A 19,618-nucleotide genomic window follows, 5' to 3' on the forward strand; every position below is an offset into this window, starting at 1 on the left:
AAACCTTACACGGTGATGCAGGAAAAAGTTTAGCCTTGGATCTCCCAAACTCGTTCTCGCAAAAAGAGACCGCAGTTATGGGAGGCAGTGAAATGAGCGCTGATGTCACAAAGGATGGAGCCAATGACAGCCTATACATTATAATGGACACATTCTGGCACTCAAAAAACATGTCAGCTAGGAAAATATGATAGTCAAGCTGTTCTTAGGGCTGGCTTTGGGTATGGGCGAGCTGGGCGCAGGGCAACGTGCTTCAAAGGGGCACACTGAGCTTACCTAGCAAACTGCTTTTAATCCCTTTTTTAAACAGCAGGTCTTGCGTCCTCTCTGCAAATCTTTGAGATCCCTTCTTTTAGTCCCTTTAATCCCGTGTCCTCCCACCTCCAATTTGATGCACAGGATCAGAGAGAGCGCACATTTGCTTTCGCCCAGGGCGCTATCTGAGCAAAGGGCGGTCCTAGCTCTGATTAATTGGGCGCAGCATGCTGCAATTTAAGGCAGCTGAGGGTTAAACCAGCGCTTTAAGCAGGCTAAAATAAAGTCGGGGTCAGTAAACGAGTGATTAAGAATCATTGAAAAGAGGTGTAGCCTCTGTCACCAAGGGCACGTCGTTTTATATGTGTTGTAGGATCACACTGGCTTTCTCCTCCTCTTCCCTTTCCCCTCTTCCTGATCATATGCTTCCTAGTCATCATCCCTAATTTCTTCTCCACCTACTCGTCCTGTCAGCCTCTTCTTTGCTTTCTTCCTGGTGCTCCTCCTATTCCGGACACTGTTATAGTCCTCCTTGTCTGGTTCCCCCTGGAAGTAGATGTCCTGGTCTTAGTCCTTCTGGCTTTTCTGCATAAAGTGGCTGCTTCAACTATGTCAATGTAAGCTGCAGAGAATAAATTTTAAACACTGCGGATTTTCACTCACGGTTTCATTTTTCATAGATCAGACCCTCCAGCATTTCGCGATTCGCAAAATAAGCTGAGCAAAGCATTGACGCCAGCATTTATCTTTTTGGCCACAAAAGAAGATCTCTGGCTGCACGCACACACGTCACTAGGTTACCATAAAGGACAATATAGTAAAGAAACACTCTCAGACACTTTATAAACATGCCTATTTCAAAGTGGAATATTCCACTAAAGCAGCTTCACGGATTTTAGGTTAAAAAAGGAATGGTGACAAGTAAAATAAAGTGCTGCCCAAATTTCAATTTTTGTGCCTCAAAATGTCAATTTGTGTGCCACAAAATTTGGAAATCTATGCCGCAATACCCTGGGGGGGGGGTCTGCCAAATGATATCACTACTGGATGGTGATCTCACTTGCGTTCAACGCCAATTTAAGGATTGTAAACTGGCCATCTTTTCTTCTATGAGCAGACACTCTCTTCAATCGAATTCTTTAAAACATTCTGCTTTTTGGTAACTCTTCCCTATGGAGTCGTAAGTGATGACGCTCACAGCTGGATTCGCTCCTCCAGTATTTTACTCCAAACCTTCTTTTTCTAGTCAGATTTAGAAAGTGGTGTATATTTCCATTTTTTGCTCCTAAAAATGCTTACGAAGATTCTCCAATTTCTTCCATCTGTCTTAGTATAAAAACGGTGACCAGTATGTCAATCTTTCCAGGATGGGTTAATACAAATCTACTTAGGACAGCTCATGCTGCAGCACCTCCAAACTGTGCAAAGTTCTGCAGTCTCTTTGATTCCAAATGTGAATAAAAGTTACTGAAGCTCTGCTCACCTCGGCACTCTTTATTGGCTGTGTATGAAACAATGTTGCCTTCTTAAAGTGCTATGGCTTTGTTACATGACAGTTCTACACTCACCCACGCTATATTCAGCAGCTTTCAGTTACCGGGATCCATGGTTATGCTCTTCTTCTGTGAATGTGGTGCTCTTTCCAAGATTCTGCAAAGCTCCAATGGGAGGCAGAACGTTTGCTTTTCTTACCTTCGATGTACTGGACTCTCTCTCTCTCCCCTTAATTTTCTAAGTGAATTATTTACTGTAATTTGCAAGCTTCTGAAAACCCACCCATATGCATCATTATAACCAGTGTGCCACTGTATCACTGTCCCCACGTGCGAGGATAGCTGATCCTCAGGTAGGCACATGCTCTCAAAACCTGTAAATGAATCAGTCAGTTAGTAGTGGCAGTCTTCTACTCTTCCCTGCAGAGTTAGACAACTCCTTTTATTGAATTGATCTAAGTGCTGATCCTTTAATTGTAAGGTTGCCTTTTGCTTCAGCAGAATGATAAAGATTAATGAGGGGGAGAGCTGACCACAGGTGCCGGATACGGTTCCCAGTGTCTATACCCGAGAGGATCCAGCCCTAAGGGTGAAGCTGAAAGGAAAATGTTAGGGAATTGTCAGAGGCCTCTGGGCTTGTTAACCCTGAGGTTCTTTCAGCAACTGTATGAGGTTCTTCTTGCACACTGCTTTGCTTGCCAAGTTCTCAACACTGCAAAATGGTCAGTGTGGCGAAGGATGAAAAATATAGTTTTAAAACAATTTTGTAACTACTTTGTCTCACTTAGCTTGGTTTAAATTGTTTGCAATATTGTTTTTCCGAAAATCATAAGAGTCTCTTTCATATTAAGATGTCTCAGGTAGAGATTGGGGTCTCTCAATTTGTAATAGATATTCGTCAACGTTTTCAACTCGAAAGCACGTCAAAGAAACATTTGGTGTTTACAGCAGACACATAACTAAAAATCAGCAGGTAGGCATTTGAGGTAGCTTTACATTCTTAACGTTATCACAAAGGAACCACAAATGTGATTCGCAATAACACTGTCTTCTTCTAGTAAATCATCCAAGTGACAACTATCCAGAGGAAACAGTCTCTAATGACACAAGAACATCCTCAATACTTACCCACTGAGTTTCGAGTTATAGAAACATTCCATCATGTAGATTAATGTAGAAATAAAACTTAACCTCAGCCCAACGACAGATTAGTGCTACACTGAGAAGAAAAGCCAGGTTCCTGAGGCTTCTTGGTCATTGACAGATCATGTGATTTCACACACAACTATCATGCACAGTATTTGTCCAAATTCTGTATGGCATCACTCCATAACCGAAAAAAAAGTTAGGATTAGAATTTAAAACAGACAACTCTTCGTAAAAATAGGGAAAATCCCTGGGCTCTGAGCTTTGAAGGATAACTATTTCTACCCTTAACACCTATCAACTAAAGTATGGTAGTGACATTTAGAAACACAAATGCCACTGCCACCTTGTTGAAAACAACTACATTTACATTTGGAATTGTATTACTCTTCCATACATTACTTTACAACATATTCAAGTTTTCATATTCACAGGACTCAATGTTGCTTCCCCATCTGCTCTTCCATTTCAAGAAAGAGAAATCTGAAAAATGAAATTCAGAAAAGTGTCAATCCTCTACACAGCAAAGTATTACTTGGGTGGATTTTGAGCTTCTAAATTTCAGGCCCAACACTCAAAAAATTAGGCCAAGGGTTTAAAGCAGTCCAATTCAAGCATTCACTCTTCTAGAGGTATTCTGCTTTTACTCCTATCATTAGAGAGATTATTTTAAAGAGGGACGGATAGATGTCTAATAAAAACAGTGAATTCTTGACCTTAATAAAGAACCGAAACCTCAACGACATAAACTATGCAGGTATCATGTATATTATGTATTGATAAAGTGACGCTTGTCTACGATCCCTCCATTAACCCCTTTCGCTGCCAGGCCTTTTCCCCTCCTGTGCAAGCCTTTTTTTTGGCTATTTGGGGCAGTTCGCGCTTAGGCCCTCATAACTTTTTCTCCACATAAGCTACCCACCCCAAATTTGCGTCCTTTTTTTCCAACATCCTAGGGATTCCAGAGGTACCCAGACTTTGTGGGTTTCCCTGAAGGAGACCAAGAAATTAGCCAAAATACAGCGAAAATTTTGTTTAAAAAAAAAGAAATGGAAAAAAGGGCTGCAGAAGAAGGCTTGTGGTTTTCCCCCGAAAATGGCATCAACAAAGGGTTTGCCGTGCTAAAATCACCAGCTTCCCAGCTTTCAGGAACAGGCAGACTTGAATCACAAAACCCAATTTTTCAACACAATTTTGGCATTTTACTGGGACATACCCCATTTTTACTATTTTTTGTGCTTTCAGCCTCCTTCCAGTTAGTGACCGAAATGGGTGTGAAACCAATGCTGGATCCCAGAAAGCTAAACATTTCTGAAAAGTAGACAAAATTCTGAGTTTAGCAAGGGGTAATTTGTGTAGATCCTACAAGGGTTTCCTACAGAAAATAGCAGCTGAAATAAAAAATATTGAAATTGAGGTGAAAAAACAGCCATTTTTCTCCACGTTTTACTTGTAACTTTTTCCTGCGATGTCAGATTTTTTAAAGCAATATACCGTTGCGTCAGCTGGACTCTTCTGGTTGCAGGGATATATAGGGCTTGTAGGTTCATCAAGAACCCTAGGTACCCAGAGCCAATAAATGAGCTGCACCTTGCAATGGGTTTTCATTCTATACCGGGAATACAGCAATTAATTTGCTAAAATATAAAAAAGTGAAAAATAGGTATAAAGAAAACCTTTGTATTTCCAAAATGGCCACAAGATAAGGTGTTGAGAAGCAGTGGTTATCTGCACATCTCTGAATTCTCGGGGTCCCCATTCTAGCATGTGAATTACAGGGCATTTCTCAAATAGAAGTCTTTTTTACACACTGTCTTACATTTGGAAGGAAAAAATGTAGTGAAAGACAAGGGGCAATAACACTTGTTCTGCTATTCTGTGTTCCCCCAAGTCTCCCGATAAAAATGGTACCTCACTTGCCTGGGTAGGCCTAGCGCCCGCAACAGGAAACACAAAATGGACACATCACATTTTCAGAAAGAAAACAGAGCTGTGTTTTACAAAGTGCCTAGCTGTGGATTTTGGCCTCTAGCTCAGCTGGCACCTGGGGAAACCTAGCAAACCTGTGCATTTGTGAAAGCTAGACACCTAGGGGGAATCCAAGATGGGGTGACTTGTGGGGCTCTGTCCAGGTTCTGTTAACCAGAATCCTTTGCAAACCCAAAATGTGGCCAAAAAAACACTTTTCCTGTCATTTCGGTGAAAGAAAGTTCTGGAATCTGAGAGGAGCCACAAATTTCCTTCCACCCAGCGTTTCCCCAAGTCTTCCGATAAAAATGGTACCTCACCATGTCGAAATTGAGGGGGAACCAAAGCGGGTCCAAAAGGGCAGTTTGAAAAAAAAACATTTTTAGGCTCACAAGTGCAGCAGAATTTTTATCAGTATAGATGAGACAATGCTGGGTGGTAGGAATTTTGTGGATTCCTGCAGATTCCAGAAGGTTCCATCACAAAAATGTGGGAAAAATGTGCGATTTCCAGCAAAGTTGGAGGTTTGCAGGGCATTGTGGGTAAGAAAATGGTGCGGGTGCCTGTGAAGCACACCCCCCTGGAATCACCTAGATGTTTAGTTTTCAGATGTGTCTAGGTCTTGTGGATTTTTCTACATGGCAGCGTCCCAAAGTCCATAAAGTGCAGCCCTCACCATTCCAAGTGGGACGATTTTGAGAGTTAGCCAAGCTCTCATGGCCCAAATGTAAAATGAAAATAAAAAATAATCAAATATCCTCTTGCTTGCCGTGGGATAAGATGTTTTAGTGTGCGGGGGAGAGCTGAAAGACTGTTACCCCCTTCAGTTGGAGTGGGGGCATAACCAGGCCCATACCATTGGTAGCCACCACCCCACTATTTTTTTTTTTTTTAAATTCCCTGGCATCTAGTAGACTTTCTGCCCCCCCAGGGTGTGGATCGGGGGTAATTGCCCCATCTGCCCACTGGCGGGCAGAACAACTTTGTCTCCATTTATTTGGGATGGGGGTATGGCCATACACTCACCCTCTTATTTTGAAAAAAAAAATCTTCCCTGGTCGGCTTTCTGCCCCCCTTGGGGGCAGATGGGTCTTTCAAGAATAAGACAATCTGCCCCCAAAGTGGGCAGATATGGCCAACAGTAATGTTCCCCCTTGGGGAGCGACCCTTGCCCAAGGGGCTGCCCCCCCAAACAAAACACACACATGCACACATACCAATTCCTGGTGCCTAAGTGGTTTCTGTCCCCCCCCCCCCGCGCCAGGGGAAGATCGGCCTAATAGAAATAGGCCGATCTGCCCCCAAGGGGAGGAGAAATGGTCTAAATTAAATTTACTCCCCCAAGGGGAGCGACACTTGCCTAAGGGGTTGCTCCCCTTGCGAGAAATTAGCGCAAAAAAAAAAAATCCTTGGTGCCTAGTGGTTTCAGCCCCAGGGGAACGACCCTTGCCTAAGGGGTTGCTCCACTTGTGTGAAATTGACTCAAAATAATAAAGATCCCTGGTGTCTAGTGGTTTCTGCCCCCCATGGGGGTAGACTGGCGAAGCAAAAATCGGATATGGCCTAAATACAATTTGCCTCTCCAGGGGAGCGACCCTTGCCTAAGGGGTCGCTCCCCATCTGTAAAACAACAACAATAAAATCCCCGGTGCCTAGTGGTTTCTGCCCCCCTTGGGGGCAGACCAGCCTAATTAAAATAGGCTGATCTGCCCCCCAGGGGGGCAGAAATGGCCTAAAATAAATTTGCCCCCCAGGGGAGCGACCCTTGTCTAAGGGGTCGCTCCGCATCTGTAAAAAAACAAGAGAAAAAAAAATCCCCGGTGCCTAGTGGTTTCTCGGCCTAGTTAAAATAGGCTGATCTTCCCCCCAGGGGGCAGAAATGGCTCAAATAAATTTGCCCCCCCTGGTGTCTAGTGGTTTCTGTCCCTCTTGGGGGCAGATTGGCCTCATAAAAATAGGCCAATCTGTCCCCAAGGGGGGCAGACATGGCCTAAATATAATTTGACCCCTAGGGGAGCACCCCTTGCCTAAGGGGTCGTCCCCCACCTCTAAAAAAAATAAAACTATATATATAATAATAATGATCCCTGGTGCCTAGAGGTTTCTGCCCCCAAGGGGGGCAGAAAAGGCCTTTAAAAAAATGCCCCCCTTGGGGAGCGACCCTTGCCCACGGGGTTGCTCCCCTTATGCCAATTTCTTCTAAAAAAATAAATCCCTGGTGTCTAGTGGGCATTTTAGCAGCCGGATTGCTGTGCAATCCGGCTGCTAAAATGCTCAGAGAGACTTCAAAGGGAAGGAAATTCCTTTCCTTCCCTTCCCTTCCCTTTGAAGCCTCCCAGGCCTCCACCACGTGATCAGAAGAGAAATGCTCAGCATTTCTCTTCCGATCGTGCTGGAAGCTGAGCTTCCAGCGCGATGGGAGGAAGCCTCTGTGATGGTCAGCACGCGATTGCTCACTGACGTGGGGGGGGGTGTCGGGGGTGGAAGGGGAGGGCTTCCCCTTCTATCCCTACCTTTGGGGGGTGGGAGGGAAGAACACAGAGGGAGTGCTAGCGCTCCCTTTGGGCTCTGTGCCCAGGACGTAATGGTTACGTCCTGGGCACACGAGCACTGTGCCGCAGGACGTAACCATTACGTCCGCGGCACAGAAGCGGTTAAGGATCAATACAACATGTAGGCATTCATAACGAGTGGTGCCGAGACATCGAAATATTTGGAGCTCCTCACTTAATATTCCAGTGATAGTATATTTTTCTTCACAACCCCTAAAAATAATTCCAAACATGAATTTATGATGTGTGGTGAAAACTCCAACTGCCTGTGCCTGACATACTTACATCCATGAGGGTTGGTACTTTTAAATGTGATGTCGATTGGGAAATTCCATACTAGATCTTGTTGTGCACCTCGGTTCTTAGAGGTGATCTGTGAAATTCCTTCCTCTAACCCCTAAAAAGCAGAGAATATAAACATATTAAAAAGCATAAACCCAGATTTAATTTTGCATTTCATGATATAAGTTATAAACAAGGTCTCCATATTCACAAAATATAGAAGTAAAAAGCTTTGCTTCTAAATCCATGTTCCTGACTCACTGTCTGAAATATCTCTTATTCATTACCACTTACGTCAGATCTTGGTTTGAGGGACCTTATGTAATACTTAGATGCATTGGAATAGGAGGGATGGGGGGTTAATTCCCATTAGTTTGTGGTTCCAGCCCAGGAATCTTAATGCGGATCTCCAACAGAGGAAGACCACATGAGTAATGACGGGCAGGCCCCCACTGCTAAGTCAGTTGTTAATGACAGTTAGTTGGGACGCCAGGTAGTAGCAGTGGAGATTCACCATCCCTAGTCCACCATGCCTATTGTTAGGAAATACAAGTCAGGAGTGAGCGCCAGCCCAAAGAAAGGACCAGAGAGTGGAGTTGAAAAAGTAGAACCAATGCGAGGTAACCGAGAGAGGGAAGTGTTGAAATATGTACAGAAAGTGGGGAAGAATTATAACTTTAAATATGGCGATATGGTCCATCAATGAAGTGCAGCTGCATCCAAATCTGGATGTCACTTTTCATCTTGGATGCTAAAGGGGTCAGGTTGAGATGTCTCGTGAGGTCAGGGAGATATGGAACCCCAGATACTTGACGGAGAGATGCCTACCCAGGATATCAGTCTGCCATGTGTGGGTGCTCACACCGCCTCTGATCGGGACCAGTATAGATTTGGTTTAGGTCACCAGAGATCTCACAGAATAATGTAAGGAGTTCCAAGACATCAGGCCCCAAAGTCTTGAGTGTCAGCCAAGAACAATAAAACGTTATCGACATGAAGAGCGATCCTCTCTTCTGCCCTCTTTCCCTGTCCCATGACCCCTGCTGAGTTAGGTATCACAGTGGTAGGAGTTCAATCTCAAGAGCAAATAGTATTGGAGACAGCCCTGATGTGTGCCCCTGCAAATAGGGAAGCGGTCTAATAGGGAGCTATTGACCAGGACCTGGGCGTCTCATGAACTTCCCTAGTCAGGTGCATTGGAGGACATTCTTGAAAAAAGACCAGTCCACCTTGTCGAACACCTTTCCGATAAGAAGTAGCGCCACTGGAGGATGAGAGGCATCTAGTCTAGAGAGTGCCACCTGAACCCTTCTAATGCAGAGTCTCTTATGGCGCCCGGGCATAAAGCCACCTCGATTGTGGTGAATTAGATATAGTACAGTGGGTAGCAGCTGATTGCCTGGGATCTTAGTGTAGAGTTTGATTTCAGTGTTGATGAGGTAAATGGGTCCGTACGATGAGCACTTCTCTGGAGGGTTTAGGGATTATCACTATTGAGGCTAAATCCAGACCAGGTGGGAATGCTCTCCCTCAGCTACTTCAGGCTAAAGCTTTAGCAGAAAGGGGTCAGCTCGGTGCAGAACCTCTGGTAGTACTCGAGGGGAAAGCTGTTAATGCCATGAGTCTTGCCAGATCACATGTCAGATAGGGCATATACAATCTCATACTCAGTTATGGGCTGGTCCAACTCATGGGCTAGGGAGGGAGGGATCATAGGTAGCGGGATGTCACATAGTAGTGGGTGTTCTACCTCTTGAGGGAGTTGACGTCTTGGTAAAAGTCTTCCAAAGTCCACAGGATATGGGGATTTGTGACAGGCAATGGCTGTCAGCATCTGTCAGCTGTGGTGCGATTCTTGAGATTGTGTCACAGGCGGCGAGCAAATTAGAAGTTTCTCCAATTAGTCTCTGTGTTCACATATGTTACAAGTACTTGCTCACCAGCACTGATGGGTGATCTCGAGGGTGAGTTGCCTCAGTTGGCCCATGGGTGACTACAGCCGTCCTGCATGGTTTGCGATATGGCAGTCAGGCACCCAGCACTCGAGTGCTTGAACTTGGGTCTTAACAACAGTAATTTGCACCACTTTCTCCCTTTCACTTCCATGAAGAAGCCATTTTGCCAAACCACGGATCACCGCCTTAATGGCCTCCCACAGGGTGACCACAGAGTCTACTGATTCTTGGTTAGTTGCAAAGTACGCATGGATCTTGGGTTCTAAGGAAACTACAAATTGGGGGTCAGTGAGATTCCAGACATTGAGACACCAAATGGGCCTCTTGGACTGGTCTGTGGCGCCAACTGTCACAGTAAGTGATGTCAGGTCAGGTCAGATAACCCCCCCCCCCCCTCTTGGGAGGATGACTATGCAATCCACTTGGCATACATCTGTAGCCAATACTAGAAAAAGTCGGATTCAAGATTTTGTTCTGTGCACAGCTGAGGTATGAGTGTGGGGTCTCTCTTGGGGGTGCCAGACTCTCCACACGTTGCTGAGTCCCAAAGTGTCCATCCAGGCCGAACAATAGCGTGCGCAGGAGATGCGCCCTTGAGTGGTGTGGGGGACCGGTTGTAATTAGGTTGTGTTAAGCACTGCATTAAAGTTGCCACAGAGGATGATGATACCCATTAGAACATTTGCAAGCAAGGAGGTCAGCAGGTGTTTGGTTGGGTAAACAGACAAAGAGGAAGTTGTATTGTCAGCCTTCGAGGAGGCCATCTACTGCCATGTAGCACTCATAGGGATCTATGTGTGAATTGTTAACTGCCATGGGGAACCCTATATGTAGGAAAATGGCCACCACTCAGGAGCCCCAGTTGAACCCCACATGGGACACCCTGTCATACCCATCAAGTCTGAGGAAGGGACATTGGTTCCTAGTAAGTGGGTTTCCTGGATCACGAGAACAGCTGGCTGGAAGAGTTTGGTATATCGCAAGACAGCAGTACGTTTAATACAGTCCAGAAGGCCATTCACATTCCAGGACATCAATTTAAGTGAGGGCATGGCAAGGGTCGGTGATACTGCAGAGCAGTGTGAGGCAAAATCCAGCTCTGAGCATGGGTCGAAGAGCTTTGAAAAGGGGATGGGGATGGGGATGCTTGGTGGGTTATGAGTGAGGCGTGGGGCAGTACATGTATTGGACAGTCCTTCAGTAGATGCAATGAAAATAAAACAGAAACCCAATACAACAAACCATTCCATTCTGTCCCCTCACACCCCAAACTTTCCCTCCCCATACTTCCGCTTCTGAAGCATCTGTCGCCCTACCTGGACCTCAAGGGAGGTAGAGATAGCGAAGAAGGAAATAGAAAATAGAGAGGAAAGCATACAGTGAGTGCAGGAAGCCGAGGAGACCACTTCTAATTAGAACACAATACCGGAAAAGGTCCAGTTTAGTATCACATACAGTTACCAAGGGGTATGATATCCCCATTGGGCACAACAGCCAAACCTTCAGTTCCAGAGATGGTGGTGACAGGCCTAGACAGGATCAGACAGGAGGGTATCTTCCTCGGAGGTCAGCTCCAGTGAGGCCCTGCAAAGTTGTTTGTTGCTCCCTGCCAGCTTAAGAATAGAGGGCTCTGAGTTCGACCCCAAAGAACCACTCTGGCCATCATCACGGGTAGCGTGTTTAGAAGAATGGGTCCATCTCTTCTTCTGAGGTTTGGGAAAGTGATTTACTGTGCCTTGGCGTAATCCATTATCGGGGTCAAACCTGTCCCGGGTGTGCACAGGTCTCTTCTCTCCTCAACCCATTCCCAGGCCTGCTTAGTGGTTTCAAAAAGTATATTTTAGATTAAAAAATAATTTGAGTTTCACAGGGAAAAGGAGTATGTAATGGAGATTAAGGACCTCATTATGAGCCTGGCTGGCTGACCCTCGGCCCGCCAGACCTGTGGGGAGGAGAACGTGGTGAAGCTGGAGGTCCCCCATCCCAGGCCCCATTACAATGTTTCCATTGGGCTGACCGGCAGAAACTTCCGCATTAGGAAGCAAAGTGCCACATCCATTTGGACTCCACCCAATCTGTTTTCCAGGGCAGGTTCTGAGTCTTGCATGGCCTTGAAGATGTGTTCTGGGGAGTCTGCTCTGAAAGAGGAGCCCCCTGGAGCTGCCAGGTCCTGTTGGCATCAATTTAAAGTGGTTCAACCTGGCCTGGGCAATGGTGTATTTGCCCATAGTGAGTGAGGGGGGCGGGGGGTCAAGTCCAAATGTCAGCAGAGCAGAGAAAACTTTTACCTGGTCTGCTTACTGTTGGCTAGCATGAGCAGCCAGGGCGTGGTAGGTAGCGAGCCCAAAGGGAGGTGTGGCATGCATGCATGGGTGGATAGATTAAGAAGTCTCTTACTGGACCACTTTCCTCGCAGCAGCACGAGCAGACAAGTTGCCTCCAGGAGTAGGGCAGTATCAGGTCGGTCCAGTTGTCCGAGATGTCAGATTAAGCAAAGCAGGGCCCGAGTTAGGAAGACGGAGCCACAATACTGTGAGGGTTCTGGAGAGGTGAGGCATGCCACCTCCCTCCAGAATCCCCCCATAAAAACAGGCTGAGAAGGGGACCTCTGTGTAGGGCAAGGCCGTGTGGTAGGAACCGAAGTGAAGTGTAGTGGAGCCTTCGAGGCACAGGCAGGTCCCGTTAGTTGTTTCCGGGGCGATGGCAATAGAGCCACAGGAATAGCACACCGCCCAAGCAGGGCTTATGGGGGTAGCAAATGGACCTCCCCACAGATCGGTCGGCAGGGATCTCCGATGACGGCCCCACTGTGACAGCAGAGAGGCCTCAGTCCTCGGTGGGGGGGAGAAAGCCTTCCCCAGTCCCTGTTTGGTGCTCCATCTGGGGGCACCGGTCCACCTGAAGCCTTGGCAACATTCAAATGTCCCCCAGGGGCCGGCCCGGAGCTCCCTAGACTCCACACATGGATGCAGACTCAGGGAAGTATGAGGAGGTGTCCCAACCCGGGATTGAGAAACGGCCCAACAGCTGTTGCATGGCACTTCCGTAGGCTGGAGCTATAATGTAGGAGGCCCAAGGGCTCACACGTCGCAAGTAGCCTCCAAGTCTCAGCTGAGGCAGTCCAGTGTATAGGGGCTCACAGGCTGCACAGCTCCACCTCCAGCACCCGGCTCACCGGTGCTACCCCAGCATCTCCTTGGGCCGCGCTTTCAGCCACGACAAGCCAGCCATGAGCAGTACGGCACTCTTGCACTCGGACGGCCATGGCTGTCCAGCACCGGTCGCGGCTTGTTGGGGGCATGGGGAGTGCATCAGGTCCTTGGCTGTGTGGCAAGACTGGTAAGGATCATTCTGTCTCCCATTAGTTTCAATCTTTATATGATCCTGTTGGCACAACTAATTCAGTCTTCAGTTTTCTGCTTTTCATGTATGAGGATGATGTTCGCATTATTATGAAACTCGCAGGCAGCATTATTAGCTGTGCTTGTGATATGCATGACTGCTCAAGGACAAATGCTGGATGTGAACCAACCAAATGAAGAGTAAGATGGAGGTTTGCTTTCTGTGAGATCCTCCCCAATTCTGGGCATTGAGATTTTGGACCTGATTTACTAGATACCTATGTCTCATTTTAAAAACTCCTTCCAAGGTCAGCCAAGTTAAGGCAAAGATCATTTATTTTACCAACCTCATTAACTAAAACATACCCTACATGTGGTCTCCTTCTCCAGCAGAGTACATATTTTGAATGCTTTTGGTCAAATGTGGTTGGTTCATTGTATTTAGATCAACCTCACTGTGTGGTCCACAAACCTCAGTTCACACACAATTATGCTGCTGAGTTAACATTGGATTTGAAGGGCTGGGATCACGCTGCTTCGACTTTAACCACTTTACACTGGTTGCCAGTTAAGGAATGTTTTGTGTTTATATCTTTGTGCATTGCGCATAGACTGTTCTCGCTTCCTGATCCCTTCCTCTTTGCCAGCATTTTAAGTGGTATAATTCCAGGCATTGGGTGAGATCTGGGGAGCAGTTGCCTCCTGAGGTTCCCAGGTTTCAAAAGCAGTCCCTGGGAAACCGGGTTTTTTCTGTGGTAGCTGCAGTTAAATGGAATTCACTGCTGTTTACATTATGTCAAGAGTCCAAACTCTTAAAGTTCAGGATGGCTCTGAAGGCATGTCTTTACACAATTCTACTAACGTGCTCCTTTCTTATCTGGCATGTGGCAGATAGGTTTTGACCTTTTTTTTTTAAATCTTTCAGTGCTAAGATACCTACACCGGTGAAGATATGCGAATTATAAAAACCCAAACCTAGGTAAAAAAGTTCTACCTGTGATTTGATAACTTAGAACCTTGCTTAGCAGCAATAACGTGCCTTATACATTTCAGAAGTTTTATCGGATTCTCATATAGTACAGCAGGTATTCTGGCCCTCACAACCTTGCGAAAGGGATTGAGCTCTATACAGCTCTGCTTAGATCCTGCAACAGTAGCTCAGTGGGACCGAGGTCTGGACTTCACCTTTGCCATTCCAAAATCCCGGTCTTGTTCTTCTCTTTTTATCAGCCATTCAGTCCAAAACGTAGTGTCACATTTTGGGTCACTGTCCTACTGAATGATTGACTTTCACCTAACCTTTGGCTGTAGTACAGCAGATCTCACATTTTTCTCTAGAATACAAAGCTACAGAAAATAATTTATGAGGCACTCAAAGATTGCGAGGAATACACGACACTAACATGCTTGATGGATCACGAGGATGATAATTTCTGGTGTTTTTGTTTCTTACCAAACATGTTGTGCATTACAGCAAAAAAAAAAAAAAAAAACTCCAGTTTGGTCTCTTCTATCCAGGGGACATTGGTCCATTTATATCACATTTTGCAAACCAAAGCTGAGCAGCAATGTACGTTTTGGAAAGAAGGAGCTTTCTCTGGGCTACCATTCCACAAAAGCTGTACTTGCTCAGTATTTTCTTATTGGTAAAATCATAAACTCTTTTAACGGAGTTGGCAGTGGCCTGTAGAAACCTACATGCAGTTTGGAGGTTATTTGTGATATCCGAAAGCATCATACGTTGTGATGCATTAGCTATGGCACCCAGCTCTAGGTAAGGGAGAACTATCTAGAACTAAATTTATAAATAATCTTTCTCAGTGTGGAATGGTCGGTTTTGTAATGTTTGCATTCAGTTTCTAACCCTTGCCTGACTGAAGAGATACTGTCTGATAAAGTTAGGGTAGCATTTCTGATGATCAAATACAAATAATCACATGCTGTTGCTGTTGTTTGGCTGCACCTGATTCAAAAGAAATTCCTAAATTATGTTGAATTACTAAGGATTAATTTACTTTTCCCCACGATTCACATTTTTCACGTAACCCTGGTGGGACACTAGCTCAATTTGTCTCCTTTTAAATTTGACTGAAAAGATTGCAACTCAAATTAATTTTTTCAAGTAGTACTGATAAAGACCCCCCCCCCCAAAAAAAAATCCCTTTGAGGGTTCAAAATAAAATTGACGTATGTTTCGGACTATCATCTGCTTAATAAAAGCCAGCAGCAGAAATCCGAACAGCATAAACATATCCAAATAGTAGTACTTTATGACTGATGACTTAAAATCATTACATACAAACATCCAAGCTCAGCGATTTGTGTGTGCCATAAAAAATAAAAAAAAGTTTAAAGTTAGATAAAAATTAAAAAAAAGATACGTTTAACAGAAGATTAATTAAAAGGAAAATTAGAACATTAGTAAACTGAAATGAAAATCCCTAGGGGAGCAGAATTCTAGTGTTTCTCGGACTGCAAGGGCCTATTTTGCTTGTGTCACATTTACCATTTGGCAACCAAGTTACAAAGAGAGAGGTGCTGTAATCTCATAGCGCGGCAGAACACGCACGATTGAAGCGCTGGATAAAACAGGTCGGACAAAGGTTCGGGATTTCCCTGGCCTGGCAGCGATCCAAGATGTATTGGCGGTTATTCACTTGGCCCTGACTAATGTCTGGGTAGGTCTCTCCCTGTTTATGCATCAAGAAGTGCGGATTTATCTTATCTTTTAGCTTCCCCAACCTGGCAAGGCTCTGAGGGGGTGGGTGGTAAAACACAGGGCCGAAAACTCTCTACACTGTCAGTTGCCATTGGCCCAGCGTAAAGAAAATAAGAGATGATGAGGAACACTGGTGACATTAGGGCAGCAGCACAGCAGGTGTCGCCAGTGCTTAATTTGTGCTTGTTGTATCCGGTGCTGAGCACTGGCACTTATTTTTCAGGGCCGGGGCTTATTCTTCTGCCTCAAGCATTTGCTGCAAGCAAAAGACACATATGGGAAAGACGGAGGAAGGGAAAAAAAAAAAGCGTCAAAAAGGGAGAAAGCAGAAAGCTGCAAGAGTGAGCGGAAGGGGCAGGGAGTGGATTTATATGGTTTGAAGAAGCCCAAGATGGCTTCAGGATTATGCCGCCTCAGTATTCCCTGTTCCTACATTTAATTGCAGCAGACACGTGTTAAAGAGAAGGGCTTTGGGCACCGGCACGTTTTTATTTACAAATTAAGCACTGGGTCTCGTCAGGAATCTCTGCGACAAGGTACTATTTCAGCATGTCACGCCCAGGATTTAAGTCCACAATTGGCAGGGCAGCTAGCCTCATGTAAATAATTTTCCTTCGTGCCTGGGCAGAAAAGGGTTGCTGAAAATATCAGCTGAGCCTTCCCCAGAGTGTAAGGTGCATCCAGTGCTGCAAGAGGGGTGCCATGGGGGATTCGTTCTATATCGTGTTTGAATGAGATTTTCCTAGCCTGCACATTAACTGCTTTCCTCCAGGCTGCAAACAGAATATCCAGGTTATGCAGAGTCGCAGTCTCAAATTCCAAGCAGCTGGCAGCCGCTGCGAGCTGCTGGTGCCATGGGGTGCCACCTTTTCAAAGATTCTTTTGATTTCTGCTTTGAGGGTGGTGTCCAGGGCCCGCAGACTCCTGATGTAATACATGACTAAGGGCCAGATGTATCAACGGTCTGTGTCTATGGGAAAATGCTTTAGTACATATGGCCCTAAATCCCTGAGAAACTTAAGGTCTGGATTCCAGAGGCCTAGCTCCACTCTCAGCCTTGCTCTTCTGGCCTGCCGAGGAGTGGGAAAGATCTTTTTGTATGATGAGATTTGAAAAGACAAAAGAAAAGTGCCTAATGCACCTGGGAAAGCTAAATGGCCATAGTTTAGAGCTGAAATCAACTTCGACCTTAAGACTTGGTAGTAACATTTGTTCAGTAGTTGGACTATGTAGGAGGCGACTGATGTTTCAAACTGTAAAAGACCCCAGTCCTCTTACTCCTAAGGTGTTTTAGATGAAGCTTCAGTTCAGCCCCATTGGAGAGCCAGATGCATAAGTAATTGTAGTGTGTGGTTGTGGTTATTTTTAATTCTCCTAGCTGCCCCTGGGCCTGGCTCTTACCTGGATCTTTCCAGGGTTATAGATATAGAGGGCTCTGAGTGCTCTTTGCAGGTCGATGTGCCAGAGTTCTCTCATTAGGGCCGCCATGTGGACAGCAGTGAGAATCTTCTCAGTGGGAGCAAAGTGTTGTTAAGCTGTGGAATATAAGTGTGATTTGTATACAATCAGGATGGTCTCACCCTTATTTAATGTCATGAAGGTGAAACCAATGGCACCAGCAATTACTCTGATGACCTAATGTTTTTTATTGTCCCTTGTATGTAAATGTGTTGCTTCAAGCATGTCTTTTTGTAATGCTCTCAGGATGCATGTGTGCTCGACTGTCCAATATTTGCTCGTGAAGTCAGGACGTATTAGGCCATATAAAGGTTTATTGCGTTGTGCATAATCTGGAATGTAAGCTCTGCCAAAATTTAAAAAGCCCAACACAGACTGGAGCTTTTTTTAATTGTATTTGATGGTTTTATTTGTGCGCATTTTTCTAATAATTGGGGTGCAAGGCTCTTGCCTTCATTCGACAGTTCGTATCCCAGAAACAGGACACTAAGAAAAGCTATTTTTGTTTTTTTGAAGTTGAATTTGTAGCCGATTTCGACAAATCCTACAACAATGCGGGCTACCAGTCTTAAATGTTGCATGAGGTTGTCGTCTGTGAGATAGATGTCATCCACATATGACAACGCCTCCGGGTCTATGTTGTGTAAAACTGATGTAACATGATCTGAGAACAGACCTGGACTGTTCTTGTAGTCTTGTGGGAGTCAGCATAATTTTTTGTGAGAGCCTAAGGTGCTGAAACTTGTTAAGTCCCTACTTTCAGGCGCTATGTTTTGGCAACAGAACCAGTTGGATATATCCAGGGTCGTCTTGTATTTTTTGCGCACAATGTTGTTCATGAGTGCTGTGCTGTGCGCATTTTGTATAGCAAAGGTGCGTGTGTGACCGTTTAAATGTCTGTATTCTAAGACTATTCTATATGAGGGGTTGGGGTTAGCAACTGGAAATAATGGATTATTCATAGATAAATTTGAGGGTTCAAGAATACCCTGGTAATCTAATTGATTGAGGATTTCCCTCACTGATGCTTTTGCATCATACTTTATTGGGTAGTAAGGTTGAGGCCAGGGTTGAGATTGTATTGGTATCACGTGGTAAGGGGAATCTTTGTCCCGCCCTACATGATTGCGATGTAATTCTGGTGCCTGCAACACTGCCCAATCAATGACGTACATTGCAACGAGCTTTTTAGGAACAAGGGGTGAGAAGTACTTTTCAATAACATCCTCTCCATAAAGGAGATAGCGGACAAATACTGACGGCCACTATTTTTCAGCCAGCAAGATATCATAAATGGAGACGACGCGGTCCCAAAAGATGGCATCTATCACACATTTAATGTCCCCTTCTAACTGAAAAGTTACTTTATACAACCTAATGGGTGTGGAGACACTCATGCCCTCAGTCTCAACTTGCAAGAAGTCATCAGTTGCTTTCACTTCCAGATGCTATTGAAGATCCTGGCAAACCATTGTGACATCTGCCGCACTGTCTACTTTTGCTAGTGCCCGCTTCCTGTTCTTGGGTAAAGCCCTCATCTTGAGTGGCATGTCGGATTGTAACTGCTGCCACTTTTTTTCTTTTTAAATTGGGGTTTCTGTTGGGGAAGTTTCTCTGCTTTTTTTAACTGAAACTTCAGACTAGCATTGTAAGTCTGTTCTCGGTTTCACGCACTCAGTTTGCTGCTCTGACCCCCCACCTCTCTCACTGCATTTTTCCAGTGACTCCTGAAAGGAACGAGATTGGCATGTATCAGTATATTTATATCAGTCAGGCGTTTTTATATTATCTCGGTTTCTAAGATTATATATGTTGTGTGGGGTCTCCGTATGCAGAGATTCTCCGCTTTCTTTTTTTGGTGTTCGTTGTTTTTTTATCCCAGTGTTTTTTGGAACCTTCAGGCTCTTGCTTGGTAGTGTCTTTATTGAATCTACCTTGAAATTGTGGTTTGATCGGTCTAGCTCCCAGACTATCTCGACCAATACTAGAGCAGGTCTCAGCGATAACCTTGGGCAGCTCATGTTCTTGATCCTGTGCAGGAACATCCCGGACCCGCATGCGCACTGCTAGTGCTACTGCTTCCCCTTTAAGGTTACTTAATATGACTGAAGACACACTGGTGAAATTACCCATTAATTGCATCCCCAAAACCAGGGCTGGGGCACCTCCGTATTTGCCTTGAATTTGTTTTAACACCTCCGGAAAATTGGCAAGTGTTGGTGTACCGTGTGCGGTAGTATATAGCATTGCAAATACCATGCCCCATGTATTGCAGTTATCAATTGTGGGAGCCATCCCGGATGGCAAGCACATTGTGAGAATTCTTTGTTTATCCCGAGGTCCAGAATGGGGGGAAAAACTGCTTACAGCACATTTATTTATTGAGCTAGCCAAAAAGGAATTTCTTCCTGCTTGGCGGTGCCATACCCATGATCAAATGCAAAGTAGC

At 45.2% G+C, this 19,618-nt stretch overlaps 1 protein-coding gene across 3 annotated transcripts in view; it reads right to left on the reverse strand.

The window, feature by feature from the left end:
• Nucleotides 1-19,618, reverse strand: part of B9D1 (B9 domain containing 1) — a 409,768-nt gene that overhangs the window by 340,902 nt on the left and 49,248 nt on the right. For all 3 annotated transcript variants that reach the window (XM_069210124.1, XM_069210126.1, XM_069210125.1), the window contains exon 3: nucleotides 7,700-7,811. In XM_069210124.1, the coding sequence (XP_069066225.1) occupies nucleotides 7,700-7,811 (112 nt within the window). The remainder of the gene's footprint in view (nucleotides 1-7,699; nucleotides 7,812-19,618) is intronic.

The sequence above is a fragment of the Pleurodeles waltl genome, chromosome 10 (genome assembly GCF_031143425.1).
Source record: "Pleurodeles waltl isolate 20211129_DDA chromosome 10, aPleWal1.hap1.20221129, whole genome shotgun sequence".
In the NCBI taxonomy this organism is placed as follows: Eukaryota; Metazoa; Chordata; class Amphibia; order Caudata; family Salamandridae; genus Pleurodeles; species Pleurodeles waltl.